Raw genomic sequence first — 27,240 nt, 5'->3', positions numbered from 1 at the left:
AAATCTCATTACAGGTGGAAACCCCCTGTCGTCCTCCACTTGTCTGGACTTGTTTCCTCGAGCCTAGTAACAGCAGCCACACATCTGCTGATCTCCTGGTGGCTTCTGCCTCTGCTTTCCTCCCAGCTGTGTATCAGGGCTTCAGCTCAGCCCCGAATTCCTTCCCAGACTCTACGGCTCGTTCAGGGACCTCACTCCATGTAAACCCTCAGAGGCTCCTGCCCCAACCCAGGCTCTTCACTGGTCATACCCTGAACTCCTCCAGGAAGGCTTCTGGGCCCAAGGGCCAGCCCAGACCCATAAGGCAGGTAGGCTAAAAACTAGCTGGCCTCTTGGGGAGACAGTTGAGAACCCTTGATGGGGAAGGGTGGTCAGGAGCACAGCGGGGAAGCCTGGGGGCCCTTGATGTCAACTGAAGCCATTGTGGACTGGCTGGGGTGGGGTGCATTTATTGGAGGACGCGAGGGACAGGGTGGGTGCTGTTGGAGTTGACTGGGGACTGAGTTGACTGAGGCTATTGGGATATAGGCTGGCGACCGTTGGGGACAAAGGGGTGTGGCTGGGAACGAATGACTATTGGGGATAGGCTACGGGCGGTCAAAAGCTAACTGGTGAACCTTAGGGGCATATTGGGAGCTGTTGGGGGTTGGGGAGGCTTGGCAGGTGACCGTTGGGGACGGGTTAGGAACTCTTAAGACCAGTCTGGAGACACTGGGAGCTGGTTGGGTTGGGGCCACTAGGAATGCATGGGACCCGGAGAGAGGCCAAGGGTGAGTCCAGGACGACGGAGGCCAGAAACTGGGAGGCAAGGAGCAGGCGCAGTGGAGACACATACTCACTAGAAAGTCCTACCTCCACCCAACCTGGAACCACGTAGGGTGAGGACCAATCCAACTTCCTACCCAACTGAAGAGCTAGAGCTGATGGGCGAGAACATCCAGGGCCCTGAGTACCAGGTCTGGGACTCAACAAAGCCCAACCAGCATGGGGCTCACATAGTCTCCAAGTCCCGGAACCCGCCTGCGCAGATCCAGGAGGCCCCTGCGAATGGGCTGCTGCATCCACAGAAGCATGAAGCCTTGGGTTGGACTCAGTTTCCCATCATACTGTGGATGTTTCCAGACCTGTATGAACATAGGCTACAGTATTAGAGGTCTCTGACTACTGATGCGCTCTGTGAACGACAATCCAGGTAGCCTGAGCCAGCTACGTGCCTTGTTCCCTACCCCGGAGTCCTCAGTGGTGCTCCGTGTCAGGTAGAGATGTGTGTGTATATATACATGTTTGTGTATATTTGTATGTAAGCATTGTGCTGGTGTTCACTGAGGCCAGCAGACAGCATCAGATTCGTTGGAGCTAGAGCCCTCCACAAGAGCAGCAAGTGCTCTTGACCACAAGCTATCTCCCAGCCCCAGGAACCTCCCTTTTATCATATATATGGCAGCACCTTCCAGAAATGCTTTGTTCCCTAGCCTGTGGATAAGCTCATGACCTGTGTCTACACTCATGGGTGTTACTGACAGGTGCATGGACACTCAGATCTACTTGTTACTGACAGGTGAGCAGCGCGGCCGTTGTGACTGACAGAATACAATTGGAGAGTGATCGACTGGATGGTGTTTCTGTAAACCCTGGCTACCTGAACACAAAAACCCAGGTACCATAGGTGCCACTGGCAGCCACACAGCTCCCAGCCAAGCTGCCTTCTGCCTCCAGCCACATAGCCCACCCCAGGACCCCTAAGCCTGTGGAAGCCTGAGCTACGAGTTGGTGCCAGGAAGATCTATGACCTGCAAACCTGGTTCAAATCTGTTGTCCCTTCCTTCCCCTGCTTCTCTGAGGCCCAGAGAGGCTTTTAAAGAAGTCTTTTATATACCTATATACACATTTCCACTGCGGAGTTCATGTGAGGAGGTCAGGACAGCTTGTAGGAATCCAGTCTCAGAACTCAGGCGCTCAGGATTAATGGCAGGCACTTTGTTGAGCCACTTGGCCAGTCTGGCACTTTTTCTTTAACACAGATCTCTCTTTACAAGTGTCAGTTGGAGACTATGGGGGAGCTTTGTCCTCCCACTCACTTTCTCCTTTCCCTCCACAGGCACTGCTCCAAGCTCTTGACTAAGATCTTCGTGGGAGCCTGGAGGACCACAGGACTGAGGACCAACCTTGTCTGACCCTCATACCCCAGGGCCTATACCTGAAATGCTGCTGCAGACTGAACATCTGAGTTGAGGAATTAATGAGAGGGATGGTCAGGTTTGCAAGAATTCTGTCTGCAGTACAGCTCCTGGTGTGCTCCCTACAGAGAAAATGCTCAGAGTTCATGCCCTAAAGAGCATATCCAGCCCCACAACCCAGGGCTCCCCCACCTCCTCCCCTAAAGAGCATATCCAGCCCCACAACCCCAGGGCTCCCCCACCTCCTCCTCTCCCAGGACAGGCTCTACTCCATCAGAGTTCATGCCCTAAAGAGCATATCCAGCCCCACAACCCCAGGGCTCCCCCACCTCCTCCTCTCCCAGGACAGGCTCTACTCCATCCTGGCCAAGGGTGGAACAAAAAACTCTGTTCTAGATCTACCAGTTCCATGTCTACGGCCAATGCACAAGAACCAAACTAGTTCTACTAAATTCCTCTATGCTTTATCTTTAGCCTACCAATGTCTTGGTCCTTAACATTCCCTGACATTTGGAATCTCCCTACTCCATTTAAGTTTTAACTTGACAGTCTCAAGTTCAGAGAAGAGTCATCAGGAAGTAAGCCACGAGTGTCTGAGGAATAAGGAGAAAGGCCGGCAACAGTATGTACCTGAGGAACTGTGCCTCGTGGCTGGCAGGCTAAAGTGATGCCCTTTGTAGAGGGCAGAAGCCGTGAGAGTCCAGCATCAATCTCAGCAGGAGCTTTTCTTTCTTTTTTAAAGATTTATGTGTATGAGTACACTGTAGCTGTACAGATGGCCATGAGCCATCACGTGGCTGCTGGGAATTGAACTCAGGACAGCCCGCTCAATCAGGAGTAATTCATTGTAGCTGTCTTCAGACCAGAAGAGGGCGTCAGATCTCATTATGGTGGTTGTGAGCCACCATGTGGTCGCTGGGATCTGAACTCAGGACCTTTGGAAGAGCAGTCAGTGCTCTTACCCACTGAGCCAACTTGCCAGCCTAGGAGCTTTTCTTATCTTTTATTTCTTGCCCATTTTGCAAGCATTATTTCCTCTTCGACTACAGTACTATGTTAAATACACATTACCGCTTTTTCTAACTAAAATGCAAAATCTGGGAAAACATGGCAGTGGGACTCAGTTTGGTTCATCCTGGATGGGCTTCAGACTCTCTAGACTTTAGGTACCCTGCTTGAGATGGTCTGAGGTCTACCCTGGGCTGGAAAATGTGGAAGGCAGTTAGAGCCGCCCTGGGGGACTTCCTCCTTGTAGCCACCAGTGTTCCTCCAGACTTGCCTCTGTTCTCTCCCTACTGCCTTCTAGCTTCCTCCCCTCAGGATTCTTCTGTGTGCCTTATGGGGAGGCTTGGCCATTATGGCGACAGCCTATTATGTCTTAGGAATGAGTAGATACAAAACTACCTGGTTGGAACTTCTCACTGGGAATTGCCTCTGGAGCCAACCAAGTCCTAAGGACCATCTCTTCTCTAGAGCTTGTTTTAAACCTCATATGATATAAAATGTTTGGTTGTATACAAACACCTTAGCAGATGCCTGTTTTCTCTCTGAATTAAAAGTCCTTCCTGGAAGATGGTTCCTAACTGTCCAACCCCACCCCGTGGCTTAGTGCAGGAGATAGGGCTGCCCTTAGCATGGATTGCTAAATAGCAAAATGGTAAAGCTGTTTTACAATAATCAATATTGAACTTCCAAGTCAAGGGATGAAAAAATAAAAAAGGCAAAGAGCTCCAGAAAATGTCAATTGTTCCACACAGAAAAAAATTATGAGGTGACTTTAAATGTTTACTATTTCTGTAGTGACTATAGTCACTCAAACTCCAGCCTGGCTACAGTACTGATACACAAAACACTCCTGTCCAAATCTTTTAAGACCCGCCTGTGCCAGCTGCCACTGCTATTTTAATGTCTTATTTCTTGTGCCTTGTCTGTTGAATGGGGATGAACCTGAAGAAAGCAGTCTCCATGAGTCCTCAACTGCCTAGGTTTCCTTCTGAAGTAGAAAATGACATTCAAGAATGTGGATAATACAGATCCCTACGAAGGGCACAATTTATATCTGTATACCTACAGATATTGAAATGCAGAGCATCTTTGCATGAAAATACAAAAGCAGAATCTGTCCACTAGACTGAAAACAGCAAAGCATTGCTCAAAACTAAAACCAGTGCAAATCCTGGCCAGTCCGCCCAGCACACCATCTAGGTGCACCAACGGGAAAGGTCTAAGAGAAAACCTGTGTCCTCCTCCATGCCTGTCAGTATGGCCTCTTCAGGCCTCCAGAGCCAAACAACCCTTAGTTTGCTTATCCTGAAAGTCTGCTCGTTACCAGGACCTGAGACCTACTAGCTCTGTAGTGATGTGACCTATCTTGGGGCTTGTCAGTAACTGGTTTGGTCTAAGAACCATGGTTCCCAATTTCAAGGGCATCAGTCCACTATCTCCCCTCCCAGCCCAAGGCTGGGGACACCACATGCACCACTGGGGAATACCCTGGCAGGCCAGATCCTGCTCACAGGCAGTTCAGTGGTAAACACAGAACTCCCCACCCCCAGGTAAATTTAGGCCCCTTAAAGATTCCAGAGTACTCCACTTCTGCAATGCCACCTCTTTACCTGTCACAGCAGCTCACAGAATGTCACCTGCAATCCCACCCACTTACTGTAAATTCCTACATCACAGCATCAGTAGACTAGCTGCCAAAACTAGTGATGGCCTCATCCTGAGATTTAGTATTAACTTTGTTCCTGGAACATAAAATCCCAATCTGGCCAGGTTCAGTGGCACAGGCTTTTTCTCTCTCCAGTCTGGAGGCAGATAGAACAGAGACCCTGTGTTAAAAATAAATACCCCACACCTAGATCACATGTATGAAATTTCCAGAGGCACCAAGCAGCTTATCACTGTAAAGCTAATGCCAAAGCTGCCTACCAACAGTGTTAAACCTTAAAAACTAAATTGTGTTCACATGCTTAAGTGTTCAACACAAAACACACAGGTCAGTAGGACCTGGGAGAAACACACCCTTCTCCCTCATGCATCTGTTCTATAGCCAAATACCAATCCAGTAAGATCTGCAGTAAAGACCACAAGAGGCAGCTTTTAGGAACTTTATTTTCCTTCCACCTTTCCCTCTGCTCAGGACCACTCAGTGGTGGCTCCAACCCACTCTGTGGCCTGCGCTGTGGGAGCTGCTGACCAGTCCTCAGTGGTTGGCTGTGCACTCCAGTCTTCTGTTTAGTAAAAATAAAAAAAAATCAGTTCTAGGAACAGAGTATAACTTTCCCCAAGTCAACCTAAGTCAACGTGTCAAGACACACTACCGTATCCACCTGCAAACCAGTCAGGAGCAGTGCACTGGGGGCCACTGCAAGCCTTACCCACTGCTCACAGCCCACACTGTAAGCTCCCTTGCAGCCTGATAACCTCCCTGGCCTTGATACACACCCGTCGGGAACTGCTGGATGGGCACAGAGGGTACTTGTACACCCTCAGACCAGTCGGCGACCTCAGGCTGAGCAGCAGTGAACTCAGGAGCTGGTGCGGTCCATTCGCCCTGGAACTCCTCCTTGGTCACAGCCTTCTCCGCAGCAGCCTGCTCTTCCTTCTCAATCTAGTTTTAAAAGCACAGGATGGACAAATTTAGCTTCACTGAACCAGACAAAGGTGGCCCATCCACTCAGTGGCCACCAACATTTCATAGAGTTAAATCTTACCTCCTCTGGGTCTCTGTAGAAGTAAAGATCAGGCATAACCTCCCATGGGTGTTCACGGGAGATAGTACCTCGCATGCGGAGTACTTCCCTGGCCAGCATCCACCACATCAGACCCACTGAGTGAGCTCCCTGTAAGGAGGACAGTAGTTAAACATAAGCCAGCCCGACTCACCTCACCAGCCCCTTATTACCAAATCTTAAATTCCATGCACTCACATGGCAGCTCACTACCCCAGGTACAGGAACACATGGGGCACATACTCACAAAACAACCACTCCCCCAAACACTAACAACAAATCTCTTAACATTCACTTAGGGCCCATAGTTCATGCATCAAATTTGTAGCAAAGGTTACTATCAAACTCCACTCACTGGATCAGAGTGGGGTGTTAGCGAAAACCTTGCCACTCATTTAGCACACTACCTACACTTGTGAGTTCATCAGCCAGCATGTGGCCTCAACTCCAAGCTCTAACAATGTGCAGGGGACAGTGAAAGCTTCCCCAATGCCTTCATCAACTCTGCAAGACCAAGTACCTTGTTGTTGCATGGGATGGCAATGTCCACATAGCGCAGAGGAGAATCTGTGTTACACAGAGCAATGGTGGGCAGGTTGACATAAGAGGCCTCCGTGAGGGGCTGGTGGTCCGCCCTGGGATCAGTCACCACTAGAAGCCGTGGCTCCCTGAAGGCTGCTTGGATCTGGTTAGTGAAGGTCCCAGGTGTGAAGCGGCCGGCAATAGGAGTGGCGCCTGTGGCAGCAGCAAACTTGAGCACAGCTCGCTTGGAAGGGAGATTGAGTCAGCATTATCACTCATGCTTTCACAGGGAAACTGTTGATACCCACTTCTAGTCACCTATGAAACACCAAAGCAGCACTCTGCAGAAGCACATTCCTAGGCTAACTGGAGCACTTGCACATCACCTCCCTAGGCTGAGGCACCTGACTCAGGAATGAATGAAGCAAGTCCATGTGGGAGTTTCAAGTTTCTCACCTGCCCAAAGCCCTCAAAGGACAGTTACAGGTACCCAGCAAACACCTCTCCCGGACAAATACATATCACAACACAGAGCAAGCTCAGCATCCCTCCTCTTCCTCTAGTGGATAGCTATTTAACGTGGGAGTGGTTTTCTTACTACATATGTAAGTACATCATTCCCACACATGGAGGTCTGCTATTGGATCTCCTTCACCTGAACTACGAATGGTAGTAAGCCATCATGCAAGTGAAGGAACTGACCTGGGACCTCATGGACTCTTCACCTAACCACATACCAAAAATTTCAACAGCTCATATCTCATTTAACAACTGGTATACTCAAGTTAGCAAAGACTTAACTTGGTTATTTTGTGGCTGACATTGCCTTTCCTCTTAAACACACTGCACTGTCACTCAGCGACAGGACTGTTTCCTGCATGGTTTGCCTCCTCAGTCATTGTCCACAGGACTCTGAGAAGTTGTAGGAATATGCAGGTGCGAGCACAAAGCCCAGCTTCATCTCCAACGTTGTGGAAAGGGACTGTACATCACTGGCAATGCCTATGCTCCCCTACGCCACTAGGACAGAGCCCTGGGAAGAGTGACCTCCTGAGGTGTCCTCGTTGGATACTTTGCTATGTACTCCCAATGTATTCTGTGGATTACCACCCCCAAACAAAACCCAAGCCCATGCCACAAACCTGGCCAGTGTTCCTGGAGGAGATGACGCTGACGTCAGCAGGGTTCTCAATGGCAACAATAGCTCGAGCTGCGAGCAACAGCTTCTCCCAGGTCCTCTTCAGATTGATGATGTAGATACCTAGGCCAGCAAATGGAGCTCTTTGGGGGCCTTTCCAAGACAGGGTCACTCTGCAGACCTGGCTCATCAGAGATTCCTGACTGCCTCCTGAACACTAGGATTAAAGGCGTACACCACCACACCTGGCAACAAGTGGGTCTTTAGAATGGGCGCCTCAGACAGGTTTGCTAACCTCAGCCTTGTAAAGGGACACCATAGGAAGGCAGAGTGTACGTATGTGGCAGTGACCACTACCAAACTCCAGTCACAGAGGCAAGCTCTACTGGTGTTAGCGAAAATCCTGCCATAAATTCAATGTGGCACACTTCCGACACTCAGAAGTTCACTGGCCAAGACTGGCCTCCACCCTGAGCTTTAATAGTGTGCAGGTTCTTCTGTCTGCCTCTTCCCCCGGTCACTCCTCCATCACGTCCTCTGGCTCCCTTCCCACACCCTCTGGGAATTTATCATAAACCAGGGTAGTATTCCTCCCCTGACATTCAGTTCCAGCACTGTACCCACTAGAACACGCAGTCAGGAACTATCAATAGGGCACTGACCGTCACTTTTCCTTTTGTAGATGTATTGCTCCATCTGAAAGTCAAGATTGGTGCCACCTAAGTGGGTTCCTGCAGCAAGGAATTTGAGGACATCTTCCTCCTTCATTTGCAGGACGTCAAGGCCTCCGGACATTGTGTAAGTTTCCCTTTAAGTTACGATGGGAATCTAAAAAAAGGAATAATTCATCCATTTTTTCCTCTTTTTTTCTTTTCCAAGACTAGAACCGACAAGATTACCCTGCCTCCCGAGAAGGGGATTAAAGGCGTGTGCCACTAGGCTCGGCACATCTGAGTGAAGCCGAAGTAGGTTGTGTTTATTCCTCCGACCCTTCCAACTTTTCTGGCCACCTAATCACTAAGGAAAGTGGCTTTGGCAGCAGAGCAGACAGAAAACCTGGCCAGTTGGAAATCAGCGCTTCCGCAGGCACGCAGACTAACGTGTCTTCCCTGCACGCCCAGTTGCGCAAAGGCGGCCACGTCTGGGGTGCTGACCGCCAGTTCCCGCACCATCTGTGCGCCTCACAAGCACTTTTCCCAACATCCCGCCGACAGGCCCCTCGAGCGTGGCTCGAGACGCAGAAGGGCCTCGGAGTAGCGCCCGCCCCACCTCAGCACGGGCCACCACGTGGCCGCCGCCCGCGGGCAAGCTGACCCAGCACCCGCAGCCTCGGCGTCCTCCGCGCCCATCCGCGGGCGGGAAGCTCGAGAGCGCGGCGTCCGGCGGCGCCGAGGACCCCACGTGAGACTCACCAAGAACAACGCCGTATGGAGCCGTCCCCGGGTAGCGCGGAAAGGACTGGCGGCCGGAAATGACGCCCTTAAATAACCCACAGCCAGCCAATAGCAAGGCAGGTCAAGCAAAAAAAAAAAAAAAAAAAAAAAAGAGAGCGCTTCCGTTCCGGAAAAAGCCTCCGGCGCACGCGCAGACTCTGCGAGCGGGCCCGCTGTGCGCGCGCGGAGCGGAAGTTAGAGCGCCCGCGCCTGCTCGGCAGCGGTCGCTGCGTCCACCGGGGTGGAAGTAGCCGGTGGACGGGGTTGGAAGTCCGCAGCTTGGTTGTCTTGTTGGGACGTTTGTGGAAGTCAGGCCTGTGTACAGCAAGCACAGCCTGAGGGGTTCCCGCGTGGTCTGGAGGACGGTTTACCGACGGGCAATTCAGACTTTATCTCTGGGCTGTTTTCTTGAAAGTATAAAGGGCAAGACTGTAACATAAAATTATTTTTTTGGCCAGCTGAGTGAAGAACAGGCTTCAAGCCTGAGCCACCTGTGTCAGAACTAGTTAACTACAGGCGCACTTACCCACCTGCCCCTCCGGTACCAGCTCCTTCCTACATTTGAGAGCTACAAGATAGTGGTTACCCAGTAAGAGTACAAAGTGTTTAAGGGGGTGGGGAGAAATTTGGATGAGCCACCTATTTACAAAGTGTTTATACTGTATTCCATGTCTCAATCTAGAGATGACTTGTAGCCAATGGGAGGGTTGTGGTTATTAGAAAATACCAGACCATTTTATATTAGGGACTTGAGCACCTTTGGGGTTGGCATCCATAGAAGGTTCTGGAACAAATTCCACAGATACCGAATGATAGCCATATATCCATACAACAAAAATAGATCAAAACCCCAGAGGGATGTGGGTGCAGGTCCGTGGTAGAGTGCTCGCATCGATAAGGCTCCGTTTGTTCAGTTCTTGCTGGGGCAAGAGGACCATGACTTTGAAACTATAGTAATACCCTGTCTCAAAAAATAAATATAAAACGGTAAAACTAAAAAGAACAAAGAATTGAACTTGCCATATTGCCACATCACGAATGTGCATCAAGATTTTTTTTTTTTGCTTTGTTTGTTTTTGTTTTTTGAGACAGGGTTTCTCTGTGTAGCCCTGACTGTCCTGGAACTCACTCTGTAGACCACACTGGCCTTGAACTCAGAAATCTGCCTGTCTCTGCCTCCCAAGTGTTGGGATTAAAGGCGTGTGCCAACACTGCCCGGCAACATCAAGATAATGAAAACAGAATATTTTAAAAACTATGAAGTGCTATGTTCAGGCTAGGTAGTGGTGGCATATTCCTGTAATCCTGAGTGCCTGGCTAGCACTCAGGAGGCAGAGGCAAGCAGATCTCTGTGAGTTGGAGGCCAGCCTAATCTACAAAAGTTCCAGGACAGCCACAGCCACACAGAGAAACCCTGTCTTAAAAAACAAGGATGATAATAGAAAGTGAGTGGTGGGTCTGGGAATGAGGATTATAAGTAGGTATAAGAGCTTCGAGGGGGGGGGGGGGGGGGGGGGTGTTCCAAAACTAGTTTAGGGTCATGGCTGCACTCTTAGATAGGGTCCCACAAGGGGAGATGCTGAGCTTCTAGTTCTGTCTCTGACTCCCAGTGAGGGAATGACAAGCCTGCATTCCACACTGGACCACAGTGTTCCTGTTTGCTCTGTTGCTGATGCAGGTGAACCCAGAACCTTATGTGTATTAGCACAACACTCAGCCACACATGCAGCCCCAGAACACCAAACTGTGGCCTTCAAACAAGTATGAAGCCTCTTGACTATGTAATCTAAAGGCACTTTTGTTTTTCCTTTGGTTTTTGAGACAGGGTTTCTCTGTGTAGCCCTGGCTATCCTAGAACTTGCTCTGTCAAACAGGCTGGTCTTGAACTCAGAGATCTTCCTACCTCTGCCTGCTGAGTGCTGGGATTAAAAGAAGGTGTGTACCACCATGCCCAGCTCTAAAGCTATTTTTAAAAGTTAAGTTTCAGGGATGGACTTACATGACAGGTCAAAAATTAAGTCATCCTACAGCTACTTTGCTATTCTCAGGGAGTGAGACATACTAGTTAGGTTTACCAACCAGAACTTGTTTATTTGTATAAATAAACAGGGTTTGATCATGTAGCCCTGGCTGACCTGGAACTCAGTCCTACCTGCCTCAGCCTCAAATGCTGACATTAATGGTGTGTTATGTCTTCAGACACACCAAAAGAGGGCATCAGATCCCATTACATATGGTTGGGAGCCACCATGTGGCTGCTGGGAATTGAACTCTGGACCTCTGGAAGAACAGTCAGTGCTCTTAACCGCTGACCCATCCAATCAGAGTGCTCTACTGTGTGCGTCTGAACTTTAATTATGGAAAGTGTGAGAACAGCACAGATTTACAACAGTACATTTGAAGCCTGGGAAGGACTGGCCCATTCTCGGGGGGCCTACAGGAGGTAGCCTAGGAACAAAACTAATGCCTACCTTGTTGGGTTTTTTTGTTGTTGTTCTGTTTTGGTTTTGTCACAGACAGTCTCCACCCTGCTGATGTCTTTATTTTAAAAAGTAATACATTTGTTTGTTTATTGGGTCTGGGTGCTTGCCACAGTGAATGTGAGGAAACCAGGACAACTTGCAGCAATTCTTTCCTCCACCACGTGGGTCCTGGGAGCCAACGCAGATGCAGGCGTCTGTCAAGTGCGTTCCCTTGCTGAGGCAGCTTGCTGGCCCACTGCAGCTCTTAGGTCCAGTCTTCCCTAACTTGAGACTCCGGCCCTCAGACATGGCAGGAGGCCCACACCTTCTCTACTGTGGAACTCCTTCATTACCACCATTCTAAGGCGCCCTGTAAAGCAGCCAGGAGGCGGCACCAGCGACCTCGCAGATGCCTCCTCTCATGTACCCTTGTGGGGCAGCCAGGCTTGACTTCCAGCCCCGAGTGCAGCGCTGATGGGAAGTGTGCACGGAGCGATGGGTGCTCCGCGCCTGTGGCTCCAGCCACCCAGCTACACTCTCTCTGAATGCGGGACTAAAGACAACAGGCACTGTGCCTGGCTCTTCAGACAGCGCACTCTTCACCTGACTCCGAGAGTGAGCTGCAGCAGCCCATGGCAGGATCCAGCCCTCTCTCGTCAGGACTTCAGGCCCATCCTGGCCATCATCTCTTCATAGACAGTCCACGCCATGGCAGCCATCAATGTTCTACGGAGGGCCCGGGGAACACTACCATGAAAGAAGCCACGCAGCCCATGGTTCTGTGATGGACACAAGTGAGAAAGCTTCAGAACAAAGCAGCAGTGACAGCAGCACCAGACGGCGCTGCTCCACGTTAGAATCTTGCTTAAATGTCATGCCAAACCTATGAATTATGGGCCCCAGAAGATAAGCAATGACCTCTACTTTTACTGTAACTGTTCAGGTCCACCCTTTAGATCTGCACTACCTACAGAAACTTCTTAGTTCAGAAAAGAATAGTTAGTGCAGGCAGTGGAGGCACACACCTTTAATCCCAACACTCAGGAGGCAGAGGCAAATGGATGTCTGAGTTCAAGGCCAGCCTGGTCTATATAACAAGTTCCAGGACAGCTAGAGCCAAGGCCAGCCTGGTTATATAACAAGTTCCAGGACAGCCAGAGCCATGTAACAGAGAAGCCCTGTCTCAAAAAAAAGACATTTAAGGAACCAGAAAGACAGATCGGGAGCTGAGAGCATTTGCTGCACTTCCAGAATGTGCTTCCCAGCCCAAGCGCACAATTGTCTAACTCCAGTACAGGCAACGCAATGTCCTCTCCTAGCCTCCATAGGCACACACACACATACATGCATATACACTCACACACACATACATGCATACACACATACATACATACATACATACGCACACACATACACACACACTCATACATACGCACACACATACATACATACATACACACACACACATACACACACTCATACATATACATACACATACACAAACATACATACATACACACACTCATACATACATGCATACATATATACACACACACTCATACATACATACATACACACACACATACATACACATACAAGCATACATAAACACACACACACCTAAATTAAATAAAAGGATTTTAAAAAGAATATTAAAAAGTTCTTCTGGGGTGCCAACAATTAAACCAGACCCAGACAGTTAAAAAGCTCTCTGTACTGGGCACTCTCTTAGCTGAGAGTCTTTATGCAGGGCTGTGTGTACAGTTTTGGCTGGTGTGTATGTGTGTGGTTCTGGTTCATTTGCTTGCTCTGAGATGACCCTCCTTCCACAGATCTCAGCTAAGATGACAGGTGTGCCCCACTGTTCAACCAGCTGCACCATATAGTCACTGCAAACAAATGCCAAGCAGCACACAAAGTATAGACAAGGGCTGTTTGCCAAACCAGAGATCTAGATCAGGCTGTCGGGGATGACGTCCTCTGCAGGAGCCATCGCTCCACAGTTTAACGCTCCCCGGTGCTGCGGCTGCTGCAGAGGCATCCCCGGCATCCCCAACCACAGGGCAGCACAGCACACACTTTGCAGCCTTACCTTGAAGATGAGAGTGGCCACTTGGCCAATCCACTGAGACTTCACTGGGGAGAGCTGCATATGAGTTTTGATCACGTCTGCAGGTTGAGTCACCAGTGAAGCCAGAATGCCAGCAAATATCCCACAGGTGAAATTAACAAAGGGCATCAACGCAGCATCCAGCTGGGCTGGAACAGAACAGGGCAGCGTGAAGTCACAAAACTCAGACTCCTCAGGTGCACGGTGAAGAAGCAGGGTTACCCAGTGTGCTCCGAGCAGACCTGACCAAGGTCTGCGGTGGGTCTGGATAACCGTGTCTGTCTGTCGCTGACAGCTGTGCAGCACCTGACTGAACAATGCAGGTGTGGACACCCCCTGACTGGACAGTGCAGGTGTGGACACCCCCTGACTGGACAGTGCAAGTGTGGACACCCCCTGACTGGACAGTGCAGGTGTGGACACCCCCTGACTGGAGAATACAGGTGTGGACACCCCCTGACTGGGCAGTACAGGTGTGGACACCCCCTGACTGGGCAGTACAGGTGTGGACACCCCTAACTGGACAGTGCAGGTGTGGACACCCCCTGACTGGGCAGTACAGGTGTGAACACCCCCTGACTGGAGAATACAGGTGTGAACACCCCCTGACTGGAGAATACAGGTGTGGACACCTCCTGACTGGAGAATACAGGTGTGGACAACCCCTGACTGGAGAATATAGGTGTGGACTCCCCATGACTGGACAGTGCAGGTGTGGACAACCCCTGACTAGACAGTGCAGGTGTGGACACCCCCTGACTGGGCAGTACAGGTGTGGACACCCCCTGACTGGAGAACACAGGTGTGGACACCCCCTGACTGGAGAATACAGGTGTGGACACCCTCTGACTGGGCAGTACAGGTGTGAACACCCCCTGACTGGACAGTGCAGGTGTGGACACACTTACCTTGTCACTGACTCTAGATAGGAAAATTTGAGTTTTTAATTCATCAAGAAGATTAAATATATATTTCAAATATTTAAAAATTACTGATTAATTCCAATTTTAAGAGATTTTTATAACATTTTATCTTTTTACTTAATGTGTATTAATTGAACAAGATGGGTCAGGTCTGGTGATTCGTCTTAATTCCAGTGCTCTGGAGGTAGAGACAGGGTGATCTCTAAAAGTTGAGGCTAGCCTGGTTTACAATAGTGAATTCTAGGCCAGGCAGGATGACATAATAAAGCAGGGTTTCAAAACAAAAACACAATACCACCTCTATGTTTCCTTTCTGTCTTAAAAGTCTGTTACAAAATGAGGCTATAACCTGCAGAGTCACACCTCACCTGTGGGGGAGGAGCCAATCTCCTCAGACACTAACTGCAGCTGACAAGCAGTCACTTCCGCAGTTGTCCACACACTTTACTGAGTTCAGGTCACCCTGCAGAATGGGTTTAAGGCAACCCTGCTGTTTGGGGGGCACTTTACCACCCCCAGGCGTGGCCCATGTGTGGTCCACAGCTCACTAGTGAGAAAAGTCTGCAACAAACACCTCAAGTTTACAGCTCTACCCAAATGAAGGGCTTGAAAGGACAGGGAATAGAGAAAGAAAGGGACGGAAGTGAGATTTTTTCCTCAAGTCCACAGCTATCAGTGTTCCCAAACTGCTCTGATGGGAATCACACCAAGTACGCACTGAACAACAGACTGGCAGGCTGCACCCCGAAGCTTCGGTCCTAGGCCCCTCAGTCATGTCTGTGGCATGCTGTTGCAAACCTTGGCAAAACACTCTTGTCTCTCCCCTGGCCTACCCTCTTCCCTCAGAAGACACAAGGCTCCAGTCGGGGCAGGGTCTAACACCTTACCTCTGCATCCCAGCACCCAGCCCTAACATGGCTCCAGCCCTAAAGCTGCTAAGAATCCCCAGAGAAAAAGGCAAAGTCCCAGTGGCTGTGCCACTCCCCCGCCCCGCACACTCGTACCTGTGCCGTGGAGCACTGTGGTCCTGGTCTGACTGTAAAACATCAGGTAGAGCCCCGAGAAGGGGGCATCACGGAGGAGCGTTGCTGTCAGGCCCCTGAAGAGGCCGCGGTGGCCCTCGCTGCAGTAGATGCTCCTCAGGGCTGCATAGATGCTCTCATAACTGTAAGTCCCACTCTGCAAAAGGAGGACAGAGTTAGTGATGGCACAGGCCTGGTGGCCTACGCAGACTTCATGTCACATACCAGCCAAGCCACCAAGGCTTTGGTACACATATGGCTTACCCTACGTACAAAAGTGAGTTATCTGAACGTATTTGACTCTAAGTCAGATTACACACCCAGGGCTGACACCAGTGCTCACTACACAGAACCCTAAGGTTCTAGACCTAGGAGACTCACCTCATAGCGTGTCTTGATCACTGTGATGGGTGACATGCAGACTCCTGCCACAGAGCGCGAGCCCATGCCCAGGATAACTGACTCCAGGGCAGTAGGAGGATGGCCTCGCAAGAAATACTGCTTCAAAGAATACAGGGTGCCAAAGTAGATTCCTACACCAGGGACACATCTCACAATGGACTGCAGGGAAAACAGGGAGGAAGGAGGGAATCAAAGATTCAAAATGGCAAGATGCCTCTGGAGGGTGGTCCGTAGAGATCCCAGGGTGATCCACATGCAAGGTGTTTATGGTGTGAAGGGCGCGCCAGTGAGAGGGGCAGAGACAGGACAGGCAGCAGCCAATAAAGAGTGTACTAAAGGGTTACAGCTATGGGTGAGTTAGGCCCCACCCCTGCCCCCAAGCTCTAGCAATAGTGAACACCCCCCACCCCCGCTCCGTGATCTCCTTGCTGAGGGGAGGGTCCTCTGTGATCTCTCTGCTGAGGGGGAGCGTGTAGTTTAAACTTCACTTTCCATCTTCTAGTGGCTGAAGGCTGCTGTGGAGAAGGTGGAAACCAATGCCTGGGGACTTCCGGCAAGGTGGGTCCTTAGGGCCAGAAAAAGCCTTTGGGCAAAGAAATAAAGATGTGGGTGTCCCAACCCACTTTCGTGGTGGTGGCAAAGGCAATGCTACACAGACGAGCAGTGGACGCCAGCTTTGGAGCTGGTGCTGTGCTAAAGTCATACTTCAGAGGAATGAACAGTTCCTCATACCTGTTGGGGTGGCTAGACCAGTGGATGACACTGAGTCCTATGCACACTACTGACTCCTCTGTCTAAGCACGCATGATAAGCCTCATTTACAAACAAGGCATAGTAACTAATAAAACGTGCGTGACCGCAGCCTCCCTCACCCTCACATCACCGTCTGCTTCTCCCTCTTCCTGTGGTATCTGGAGACAGTGAAGGGCCTGGGTGAGATGAGGCAGGTAAAGGACCTGGGCACTAGGAAGGTCAGGCTCCTACTGACCTTGACCTGTCATGGGACTGAGCCACGTGACCCCATGGCTGGGCAGAGGAGAGGTGATGCTGACAGATGAAAAGTTGACTTGTTTCTGAAACTGCTCAGACCACCACCATGATCAGGTGTCTTCCCTTCAGCTCCTCAAAGCCGCTGCAGGAGCCACAGCCTTGCCGGCTCACTCAAGGGCTGCTGCAGGAGCCAACAGCCTTCAGGGCTCACTCAAGGCAATCTGGCAAATTTCAATAATATCCACATTGCTGGGTCTGACCGTTTCTTCTCCATCTTCTGATGTGTGACTCAACAAATCCTCCCATTTCTTGCTTTGCTTCAGACAGGGTCTCAGTATATAGCCTTGGCTGGCTGCTAGTTCACAGATCCCCCTGCCTCTGCCTCCTGAGTGCTGGAATTATACTCAACAGTTACTTTTTTAAGAGCTTAATTATAGCGTGTGTCTGTATATGGATTTGCACGTACGTATGACAGAACAGAGTCTAGAAAAGGGCGTTGGATCTCCTGGACCTGGAGTTGCAGGCTGCTGTGAGCTGCCTTGCAGGAGTCCTCTGCAAGAGCTGTGCACGCTGTGGCTGCAGCCCCACTGGCTGCGCACCTCTGAGAAGAGCTTCACTGGGTCAAGTCTGACTGAGTGTAGCCTCCTTTCTCCCCAGTCACATCAACTGTGCTGGAGATGTGGCAGCAGCTCCCCTGCACCTGTGGCCTGCTTCTGCCCAACCTGCTTCCAAAGACAGGGAACTGTCTCTCACTTGTGCTGAGTGGCAGTGGTCACTCATTTCAGGAGACTCTCACTAAAGTCTTCCACCAGGCTCAGTGCCCTCTGGTATAACACACTGCCATCAGTTAGGCCATATTTTCTGTTCCTGTTCTGCTCACAAATGCAGTGCACTGTACATGGTGGCCTAGCACTGTCCACACACCAAGGCTGTGACCAATCTGAACTATGACAACAAAAACAGTGTGGGTTTCTTCTTCCCTCTACACAATGTCATGGCCTCAGTATTCCTTCCTGCTGAAGAGAGGGATTCCTTCTCTTCTTAAGATCTTCCATCTTTTGCCCGGAAAGCCCTGTCCAGCTGCTTCTTGGCACAGCACACCGCCCACGCTCCTGTGTACTGAGAGCCCCAGTGAGTAAACTCAGGGCTGCCTGAACACATGCCTTGGGATGTCCCAGCAGGGGATCCGATCACTAAGCAGCCACCGTGAAAGAAGGCAAGCGGACCATGGCTAGGCCATGCCACATGGACAACAGCGGAGCCTCAAACAAACTTGGAACAGGGTTTAATTAAAAACCTATCAACTGTTCACTATAGAACGGGGCCAACTGGGGAACAAAGCCACAGAACACAGTTTAAAAGGGAGCCTTTCCTCATATGCCACGTGTCTAGACACCCTGTCCCCACTTGCTGGTACCATTTTGAGAGGCTGTAGAATATGAAGTGAGGGGTGGTTGCTGGCACAGTCACTGGAATTGGCTTCTGAGCTCCACCCCAGCCCTGCCTATGTCTAGCCAAGGCTCTCTGATTCCTGTTTGCTGAGGTGTGACCAGCTGCCTCAAGCCCCTCCCACAAGGCTGCTGAGAGCTACTCCAACTGTTGCGCCTCTCCTACCAAAACAGACTACTCCTCACACAATCCCAGATTAGTGTCTCCTCTCTGAAGTGCTCCTATCAAGGATTTGCTCACAGCAGTGTAAAGGAAGTGATCCACACAAACGGGGAGGGAGGGGCCCCACATCCCCCTGCCACGGGCGGCCTGAGCGCCTGGTGAGGAAGAGGAAGAGGAGAAAGAGCGCCACAGAGAGCCCTGATCTGAAAGGCAGCTTACAGGAGACATCCCTTTCCAAAGGCCCAGAAGACTTTCTGTGCGAACCACCTCCAAGAACACAGCCAACATCCCAACACGCCTGGGCCTGAAGGAGACAAACCAGACAGGGCAAGAAAAAAAATCTGTTAGACATCCTCATCGCAGACTTCCCCACTCAGACCATCTGAACACACAGCAATCTCTATACTGCATCTTAGAACTGCTTTTCAATTGTTATTATAGTGTGTGTGTGTGTGTTTGTGCGAGTGCGAGTGCGTGTGCGTGTGTGTGTGTGTGTGTGTGTGTGTGTACATGCACACATGTGTGGAGGTCAGAGGACAACTTGCAGAAATCAGTTCTCTCCTACCAAGTGGGTCCTAGGGGTCAAACCCCAGCTGTCAGGCTTCGCAGCAAATGCTTTACCAGGGGGCCCATCTCACCAGCCCTAGAATTATTCTTGATTTCCATGTGTTTGTGGTTTGGCACATACATATTTACCTATCTATTCACACCACAAGCAATGGGATAAATTCCACTTTCAGACACTTTGTATAGTACCCATATTGCTGAGAGACATAAAACACACATTTAAAATGGATGTTACTTCCACAAAAACCAATTCCAGGCAGCACAGTTACAACAATACAAGCTAGCACAGGAAAATGCAAGTGTCACCCAGGGAGCTGCTCAAAAGGATCCCATCTGATCAACAAAAGTAAATTATAATATGTATGCTCATAAAACTACACTAACGGGTTTGGCAAGATGGCTCAGCAGGTAAGAACACCGACTGCTCTTCCGAAGGTCCTGAATTTGGATCCCAGCAACCACATGGCGGCTCACAACCACCCGTAATGAGATCTGATGCCCTCTTCTGGTGTGTCTGAAGACAGCTACAGAATTACGCCGGAGTGAGCGGGACCGGAGTCCAATTCCCAGCAGTCACACAAATGATGGCTCACAGCCATCTGTACAGCTACAATGTACACATACACATAAAATAAATAAATCTTTAAAAAGAAAAAAAAAAGGGAGGCTGGAGAGATGGCTTAGTGGTTAGGAGCACTGACTGTTCTTCTGAAGGTCCTGAGTTCAAATCCCAGCAACCACATGGTGGCTCACAACCATCTGTAATGAGATCTGATACCCTTTTCTGTTGTGTCTGAAGACAACTACAGTGTACTTATTTATAATAATAAATAAATCTTTAAAAAATTAAATAAATAAATAAAAATAAAAATAAAACTACACTAGCTTTTTTCTTCAGAAAACAGTGCACAAAAGCACATGGCTCAGTACTCAGGAAGCTGAGGCAGGAGGATTACAAGTTCAAAGTCAGCATGGGATACACAGGAAGAAAACTCTTGTCTCAAGCAAACACAACAACAGAAAGGAATTCGAGCCTAGCTTGTGTTTCTCTGACATAAGGAAGTAATTTAGTCCTGGCTCCTCCGCAAAACAGGGCAATGGCTTACCCTAGGTCTGAGGGCTGCAGGCTCTGCAGGCGGGTCTTGAGGAGATCCAGAGGCTGGAAGAGGAGCGTGGAACAGGTCCCACTGATGGAGCCACAGAGAAAAGCCTTAATCACTGGGTGTAACTGCAAGACAAAAGAAATGGCATCAGCCCAGCTGCCCATCACGCCCAGCTCCTTCCTCCACACATGCATCTGTGGTTTCTCCTCTGAAGCCCTTCAGGCTCCACCTGTCATAGCCGGTTCTATCTCCCCATCTCTGAAATGTGCACAGCAAAAGGTGCCCCTCTGGTCTCACTTGTCACTGCTAGTAAGGTTAGTTCTACTGAGTAGTGGCCATTTTCGTAGCACACCAGCTTATCCAGCAGGACTGCGATGCCACTATCTTAGCTGCTCCCTCCCCCGGCTGCCGCCCCCCCCAGCTGCCGGCCCTCCAGGCTGCCGCCCCCCCCAGCTGCCGGCCCCCCAGGCTGCCGGCTTCCCCAGGCTGCTGCCCACCCCCCCCCCAGGTTGCCTGGTTATAGGGTCTGCAGTTATTTATAGAAAACCATGTCATGTCAAAAGCATGAAAGATAAAGCTTGGCCACTTTGTATAATACTCCATGCATTTTTGTGCATAAAACTCTGCCTTTTAAGCTATCGGTGAGGTAACACATACCTTTAATCCTAGCACTGGGGTGGGGGTTGGGGAGATTTCTGAGCTCCAAGACAGCCTGGGCTACGTAGGGAACCCTGTCTAGAAGAAACAACAAAAGTGCTCTGCCTCCTTTCCACACCCACCATCTTGCTGGGCCCAGGTGGCCCAGCAACAACCTTGCACAGCAGTCGCTTCTGCCTTATGAACCACCCTTCCTCGGCCTCCAAAACCTGGCTTATCTTCCGACTCCACACAGATGGGCAGCACTCTTCCAGATACTGGAGTATCGCCCTCAGGCAGCCCTCTTCCAGATACTGGAGTATCGCCCTCAGGCATACCCCATGAGGGTGGAGGGCTTCAGAGCTCCCTTAGCAGTGCCCCCTTTCCAGAATGAAGCAGAATCTCAATGACAACAAATAGGCACTTGGAAACTCCCTGGCCTCCAAACAGGACACTTCGCAAGCCTATCTGGAGACCAGCTCTTCCTTCATTTAGCGGCATCTGTACACTCCCCTACCCCCACTCCTGAGCAGATCAGACCAGAGTGGGTGCATTCCAGGTGGTATGCTCATAGACTAGTGTTTAAATAACTGACACACTGTTGCCCTGATGGCTCACTACAATGACTATGGAGTCTCTGATACATCAAATCACCAGGAACCAAAATGTCTGTCATCTCCAGTATCCATTTCAGAGAGGAGAGACCACCTTAACTTCTATCCAGTACAAGTGGAGTTAGTTTCAAAACCACGGAGACTAAAGCAAGTTCTGAGGGGTGAATACCAGTCCTAACAACTGCCCTGGAGTGCCAGCAGGGGCTCTCAGAGGATGGCAGGCAAACCCAGGCAGTGTATGTATTTTAGCACATCTGCTGTACTGGCAGCCAATGCCCTCTCCCCATCTTCCACTGATGAACACTCCCAAAACTGCCCGTCAGCCTCACCTGAGCCTTTACAGTGCCGGGGAATTCAACCTCCTCACACGCATGCTCCCTCTCTTCATGAGACATCTCTCCTTTGCCTGGAAACCAGTCCCAGAGCCTCTGTTTCCAGAGCCACATTGTGTCGTCTCCATTCCTCCCTGCCAGTCACCCTTCAGACCTCGGGTTTGCCATCAAGTCTGAATCCCCAGTAAGGCTCCCGGAGACTCAGCCTAGGTCCCACCTTCAGCCTGTCCGTAATTTACTTCAACTCTTAGATACATTTGATCAATGACTACCTCTCTCTAAGTACTGGTTTCTTCCACCCGCACCCCACCCCACCCACCCCACTCCAATTGGCTACAGGTCTCTCTTCGCTCTGCCTGTTCCTCAGAGCTGCTGCATCTCTCATCTCCTCAGTCTGCAGCCCTTTCAGAGCAGCCTCACCCATGAGCAGTCTTCACAACATTCTTATTCTACCCTCCCCTCCTGTCCACTCTGCCACGCATGTCCCCTCTGGCCCACAGCCATCTCAAAGCCAACAGAGACTTGGGCAACAACGCCCCACCCCTACTTCCTCCCAGTCCCAGGAGACTTGCTCTGTTTGCTGCTTCCTGACCTCTCCTGATGATGACCCTTAGTCTACCCTAGCTGCCCCTTCAGCCTGAACAGCACAGAAACTCTCTAAAGACTAAATCTATTCAGGAACGAGCAAGGGATTACAAATGTGGTGGTTTATATCCGTGAGTCCTCCTCCCTGGCCAAGCCCCAGCGAAGGACCCATCCTCTTGTCTTGGTTTGTTTGCCTCTCATATCTCTGGCCACTGCTTACTCGCTTCTTCCACTGAACCACACTGTTGCATCCCTCTGCCAGCTCCAGTTTCTATCCTTCCATCCAAACAGAAACACTCTATAGAGCTCCAGACAAAGCCATACTGCCCGTGCTCAGATGTCCGACAGGCACCTCAGTGACATTTACAGACGTGAGCTCATCTCTCCCACACTTCCATTTGCTCCTCCTTGGCAGCCCCATCCACAGGAGCGCCCATTCTGGGTTGGGCCTCTCCAGACTTCTCATTCTACTTCTCAGTCAGCTCTCAGCCCACCTCCTTGGGCCATCCCAGTTCAAAGCCTTTGACCCCTCCAATCTATTTCCTATCCTGCAGCCAGGGTCACCTTTAAAAACTTCCAATTGGAGCCTCAACCAATGAAACAGTGCTCTGTTCTCATATAAATTACCAACTCAAACAAGAAAGCAGGATGTAGTAAAAGTTATTAGTAATGATAAATGTACTAGAAATTACTAAACATGACAAATTTGTCATTAGTACTCATCTAGTATAAATAAAAGATATGATTTGGCTGCTCCATCTCTCTCTAAGGCAGCCTCAGTTGATCCCAGATTCCAGAGGAAGAGGCAGGAGAATCTCTGAAAATAAGGGCCAGCCTCATCTATATATTGAGCTCCAGGACAGGCAGAACTGCATAGAGACCCTCTCTCAAACAAAACAAAACAAGGTTGACCAAGGAACTGGACTGCAGAACTGGACATAGCTTGAACAGAGACTCACGGGAGAAGATCAGTAGCCCCTGAAAGTCCCATTGCAGAAGAGGTTAGAATCTCCCAGCCCCGCCCAGCTTCTGGACAGCTCTAGGCAGTGCTTTGTCAGTACCTCAAAGGCACTGGACCCATTTATCCATCTGTCCTGGGAACTGATCCCAGGGCCTCATGCCCGCTGGGCAAGCTTGTTATTACCAAGCTGTATTTCCAACCCCACACCCACTTTATCTTAAGGCTGGCTACCATCCTTCACCTCCTGATGGCAGAAATTGCTTCTTAAATATCTTATCTTCACAGCACAGTGACTGAGAACATTTTTTTTTGAGATGGGTTTTCTATTAGCTCTAGCTCTGTAGACCAAGATGCCCTGAATTAAAGAGGACCCAGCTGTCTCTGTCTCTGAGTGCTGGGATTAAAAGTGTGTACATCACCACCACCTCAATGTCATCTAATAAATAAGCCAAAAGCTACAAAAAAAAAAAAAAAAAAAAAAAAAAAAAAAAAAAAAAAAAAAAAAAAAAAAAAAAAAAAGCAGATAGCTTGAACAGCAGCACTATGACCCTCGTAGTCTTACAACATATCCTGTTGAGAGTGGATTTTGCGGGTCTGTTCTTGTTTTCAGAGCCTCATGCTCTTACAACCTGCCTCTTTGTGAGCCACCCTGCTGGTCCTGGGCTTAGTTTTCTTATAGTGATGAAAACGAAGGTACTTTCCTGAACGGCTACACCTCCAACTTCAAGACAGATTTGATTTATTTTGGTAGCTCAACCTTTGTACTGGCTGGTTTTGTGTGTCAATTTGACACAGGCTGGAGTTATCAAAGAGAAGGGAGTTTCAGTTGGGGAAGTACCTCCATGAGATCCAGCTGTGGGGCATTTTCTCAATTGCCCCCTGTGGGTGGTGCCATCCCTGGGCTGGAGGTCTTGGGCTCTATAAGAGAGCAGGCTGAGCAAGCCAGGGGAAGCAAGCCAGTAAGAAACATCTCTCCATGGCCTCTGCATCAGCTCCTGCTTCCTGACCTGCCTGAGTTCCAGTCCTGACTTCCTCTGGTGATCAACAGCCATGTGGAAGTGTAAGCTCAATAAACCCTTTCCTCCCCAACTTGCTTCATGGTCATGATGTTTGTGCAGGAATAGAAACTCTGACTAAGACAACCTTATTCACGGCTTAAAGAAAGCTGAGTATTCCAATTTTTTCAGTGTAAGAAAAGATCAAAACAATCAGAAGGGGCTGGAGAATAGTCAAAAGTGAGCAATATTCTTCCCAAGGGACCATAAGGCTCCCAGCACTGATATGGAAAAGGGTGCTCTAACTCCAGCTCCCAGGGATTCCAGCGCCCTCTTCCTGCCTCCTTGGGCATCTGCACTCTTGTGCACCCACCCCCAACGCACACATAAAAACAAAAAAGCACAATGAGCAAACAGGACCACGCAAAACACCATGGCTGTACGCAGCATTTCGACAGCCAAATAGTTCCACAATGTCTACCACCCCGCAGCAAAACGAAAAACGACAACGTCTCTATGACCACATCAGAAGGGGAACGATGGCGGGCCAGAGAGAAAAGGTATGCAGTTTTGAAAGACATGGTCCTGGAGCCACAGTAGTTATCTTTAAAGATTTCCAAAAAGAGCCAGACACAGGGGAGCACACTCCTTTAGTATTGGTACTCTAGAGTTCGAAGCCAGCCTGATTTAAATAGCGAGTTCCAGCCGGAGCTACACAGTGAGACCCATACTCGGAAAAAAAACAAGAATTGCTAAAAAGCATCTCCAAAGCCGTGCATCCCCGCCCCACTGAGGCGCACCCCGCCTCAGGCCCGCCCTGCACAGCCCCACCTCCGCCTATGGTTGGCTGCGAGAGACTCCGCCCCGCCCCGCCTCCATCTCCACCAATGGCAGCCCGGCAGCGCAGCCAACCCGACGGGAGGGCGTGGCCTCGGCGAACCCCGAAAGCTGAGGCAGGAGCAGGCAAGGGAGCGGGTCAGGGGAGGTGCCCGAAGCGCTCGTATCAGTTACCGTTAGAATGTTCTAGAACTAGAGTGTTCTAGAAGCTGTCTCCGGCCCCACCATGGCGTTCCCGTCCCGGTCCCCCTGTTCCCGCGAGCTCACCATGAGCGTCTCCACCGTGTCCTCCACATCCTGGGACGGCAGCAGCGCCGAGCGCGCCTGCTCGATCACGGGGGATGCGAGCCCGGCCCCGGCGACTGAGAGGCTACGGGGCTCCGCGCTCACGCCCATCCCTCCCCGCCCGGCCGCCCGGCCGCCGGGCCGCCTGCCCTCAGGCCTCAGTACCCGAGACGAGCTGCTCTATGTTTCCGGGGGAGGGGAAAGCAGGAGGAACCAGTCAAGAAGGTGAGATCCCGCTTCCGGTGACGTAGCGCATCCGGCGACGAGATCTCATCGCCACCTGGTGGCTCCACCCAGAACTGCAGGGTCCGCGGTTCTCCGTTGCAGAGCTACTAGGAAGGCTTGACTCGGTCCGGCTCGGCGCTTTTTTTTTTTTTTTTCTTTTGTGGCTAAAGCGCTTTTTGAAATGGGTGACTGGCTGAGTTTTAATTGTATTTAATTTATATTTAAGAACCGAAGCAGGGCCGGGCAGTAGTGTTGCACCCCTTTAATCCCAGCACTTGGGAGGCAGAGACGGGCGGATTTCTGAGTTCAAGGCCAGCCTGGTCTACAGAGTGAGTTCCAGGACAACCAGGGCTATACAGAGAAACCCTGTCTCGAAAAAACAAAGGAAAAAAAAAAGAACTGAAGCAGGGTACAATGCTTTTTTAGACACGAATTTTAAAAAATATAATTCATGTTTCTCCTTTTTTGTTTTCCTAGACAGGTTTCTCTGTGTAGCCCTGGCTGCCCTGGAACTCACTGTCTCTGTGTCTCTCTCTGTGTAGACCAGATACCCTTGGAGCTGGAGTTACAAGTGACTGTGAGCTGACCCGTGGGTGCTGGGAACTGAACCTGGGTCTTCCAGCAAAAGCGGTAAGCATCTTAGCCGCTGAGCCGCTTCTCCATCCACAGCTCTCCTGGTTCTTAATGCTCTTCAAGGGCTAGCTCCTCAATTCACCCAGCAAATAAACAAAGCCTGGGATCTGGGATGCAGCAATGAACAAGACAGGGGGGTGATCCCAACTGTACCCCAGGCATTGTTGGAGGTGTTTACCTGCTTGCTTGTCGATATGTATTCAATCGCACAGTCAAAATGCAGGTTTGCCAGATGAGCGCAAAGCATCCCGCATGGGTTTCATAGGTCACACATTCCAGCGAGCCATCCTTGAGAACAGCTCTTCAGCCTTCCCCTGACAACACGCTCTTAACTGGGAACACTCTAGTGGGAGAACACTTGTGCTTCTGTTGACTCTGAGTGTATGGAGCCAATGAACCCTAAAGGATTAAAGCTTCCCTGGGATCTCATGCCAGGGGAAGGGAAAGCCTGAGCCCTGCCAACGGCAAGAAGATAGACTTGAACCCGCATCCAGCAAGAGACTACACACAGTTCAGCCACTTGCTGTGTGCAGGAGAGACACAGCCCAGACAGCGAAGACCACACCTGACCAGGACTGCTTAACTCTGCATATGGCTTGCCTCCTATTTAAACCCAGGTCTCACGGGCGTTTCCCTATGACTTTTCTCTGTTTTATAACAGCGGGGTAGGAGGGAAGTCATGGAGTGTGTGCTCAGGCATCAGATCCACTACAGCTGGGATACAGGCAGTTACGAGCTGCCAGACCAACCTGCCAGGCTCGTGTACTGGGAACCAAACTCAGGCCCTCTTACAGGAGCAGTCCGGGCTTTTAGCCACTAAACTTCTCTCTAGCTCCGTGACTTGCCTTGTTTAATTTGCGTGTTTGGGAAGAGCGGGTGAGTGTAGCTTTCTGGCACCGCAGGAACAACATGGCCTGTGGGCACACTGTGGGAAAGGAGTTCA

The 27,240-nt window shown here is 50.3% G+C and overlaps 2 protein-coding genes, 1 long non-coding RNA gene and 3 other non-coding genes across 11 annotated transcripts; 1 reads left to right on the top strand and 5 right to left on the bottom strand.

Moving 5' to 3' along the window:
* Nucleotides 1-507: 507 nt before the first annotated feature.
* Nucleotides 508-2,655, top strand: LOC116072356. Of its 4 annotated transcripts, none has more exons than XR_004111410.1 (3): nt 508-1,256; nt 1,559-1,657; nt 2,099-2,655. It is a non-coding gene; the product is annotated as an uncharacterized LOC116072356 (long non-coding RNA). The 4 variants fall into 4 exon arrangements; XR_004111411.1 differs by having other exon boundaries at nt 511-1,192; XR_004111409.1 differs by lacking the exon at nt 1,559-1,657 and having other exon boundaries at nt 517-1,256.
* Nucleotides 2,656-5,273: 2,618 nt separating this feature from the next.
* Rpsa (ribosomal protein SA) lies at nt 5,274-9,025 on the bottom strand. Its single transcript, XM_031344831.1, has 7 exons — nt 8,984-9,025; nt 8,234-8,399; nt 7,576-7,694; nt 6,432-6,677; nt 5,894-6,022; nt 5,625-5,790; nt 5,274-5,410 (listed from the first exon to the last, which is right to left on the bottom strand). Exons 2-7 carry the CDS (start codon nt 8,364-8,366, stop codon nt 5,316-5,318), a joined length of 888 nt encoding a protein of 295 aa, XP_031200691.1. The 5' UTR covers nt 8,367-8,399; nt 8,984-9,025; the 3' UTR covers nt 5,274-5,315.
* Nucleotides 6,232-6,380, bottom strand: LOC116074055. The gene has a single exon (XR_004112037.1). It is a non-coding gene; the product is annotated as a small nucleolar RNA SNORA62/SNORA6 family (small nucleolar RNA).
* LOC116074049 lies at nt 7,299-7,501 on the bottom strand. Its single transcript, XR_004112032.1, has one exon. It is a non-coding gene; the product is annotated as a small nucleolar RNA SNORA73 family (small nucleolar RNA).
* Nucleotides 7,908-8,063, bottom strand: LOC116074054. Its single transcript, XR_004112036.1, has one exon. It is a non-coding gene; the product is annotated as a small nucleolar RNA SNORA62/SNORA6 family (small nucleolar RNA).
* A 2,501-nt stretch (nt 9,026-11,526) lies between the features above and the next one.
* On the bottom strand, nt 11,527-26,559 carry Slc25a38 (solute carrier family 25 member 38). 3 transcript variants are annotated; one of them, XM_031344677.1, is made up of 7 exons: nt 26,476-26,559; nt 20,198-20,319; nt 18,744-18,828; nt 15,903-16,082; nt 15,504-15,678; nt 13,559-13,725; nt 11,527-12,245 (listed from the first exon to the last, which is right to left on the bottom strand). In XM_031344677.1, exons 1-7 carry the CDS (start codon nt 26,542-26,544, stop codon nt 12,123-12,125), a joined length of 921 nt encoding a protein of 306 aa, XP_031200537.1. In that variant the 5' UTR covers nt 26,545-26,559; the 3' UTR covers nt 11,527-12,122. The 3 variants fall into 3 exon arrangements, with proteins under 3 accessions (XP_031200537.1, XP_031200535.1, XP_031200536.1); XM_031344675.1 differs by lacking the exon at nt 26,476-26,559 and adding an exon at nt 25,422-25,649; XM_031344676.1 differs by lacking the exon at nt 26,476-26,559 and adding an exon at nt 21,774-22,070.
* Between the last annotated feature and the right edge of the window lie 681 nt (nt 26,560-27,240).

Source organism: Mastomys coucha, unplaced genomic scaffold (assembly GCF_008632895.1).
Source record: "Mastomys coucha isolate ucsf_1 unplaced genomic scaffold, UCSF_Mcou_1 pScaffold23, whole genome shotgun sequence".
Classification (NCBI taxonomy): Eukaryota; Metazoa; Chordata; class Mammalia; order Rodentia; family Muridae; genus Mastomys; species Mastomys coucha.
The sequence above is the reverse complement of the archived record's forward strand: the minus strand, read 5'-3'. Positions and strand labels throughout refer to the sequence as shown.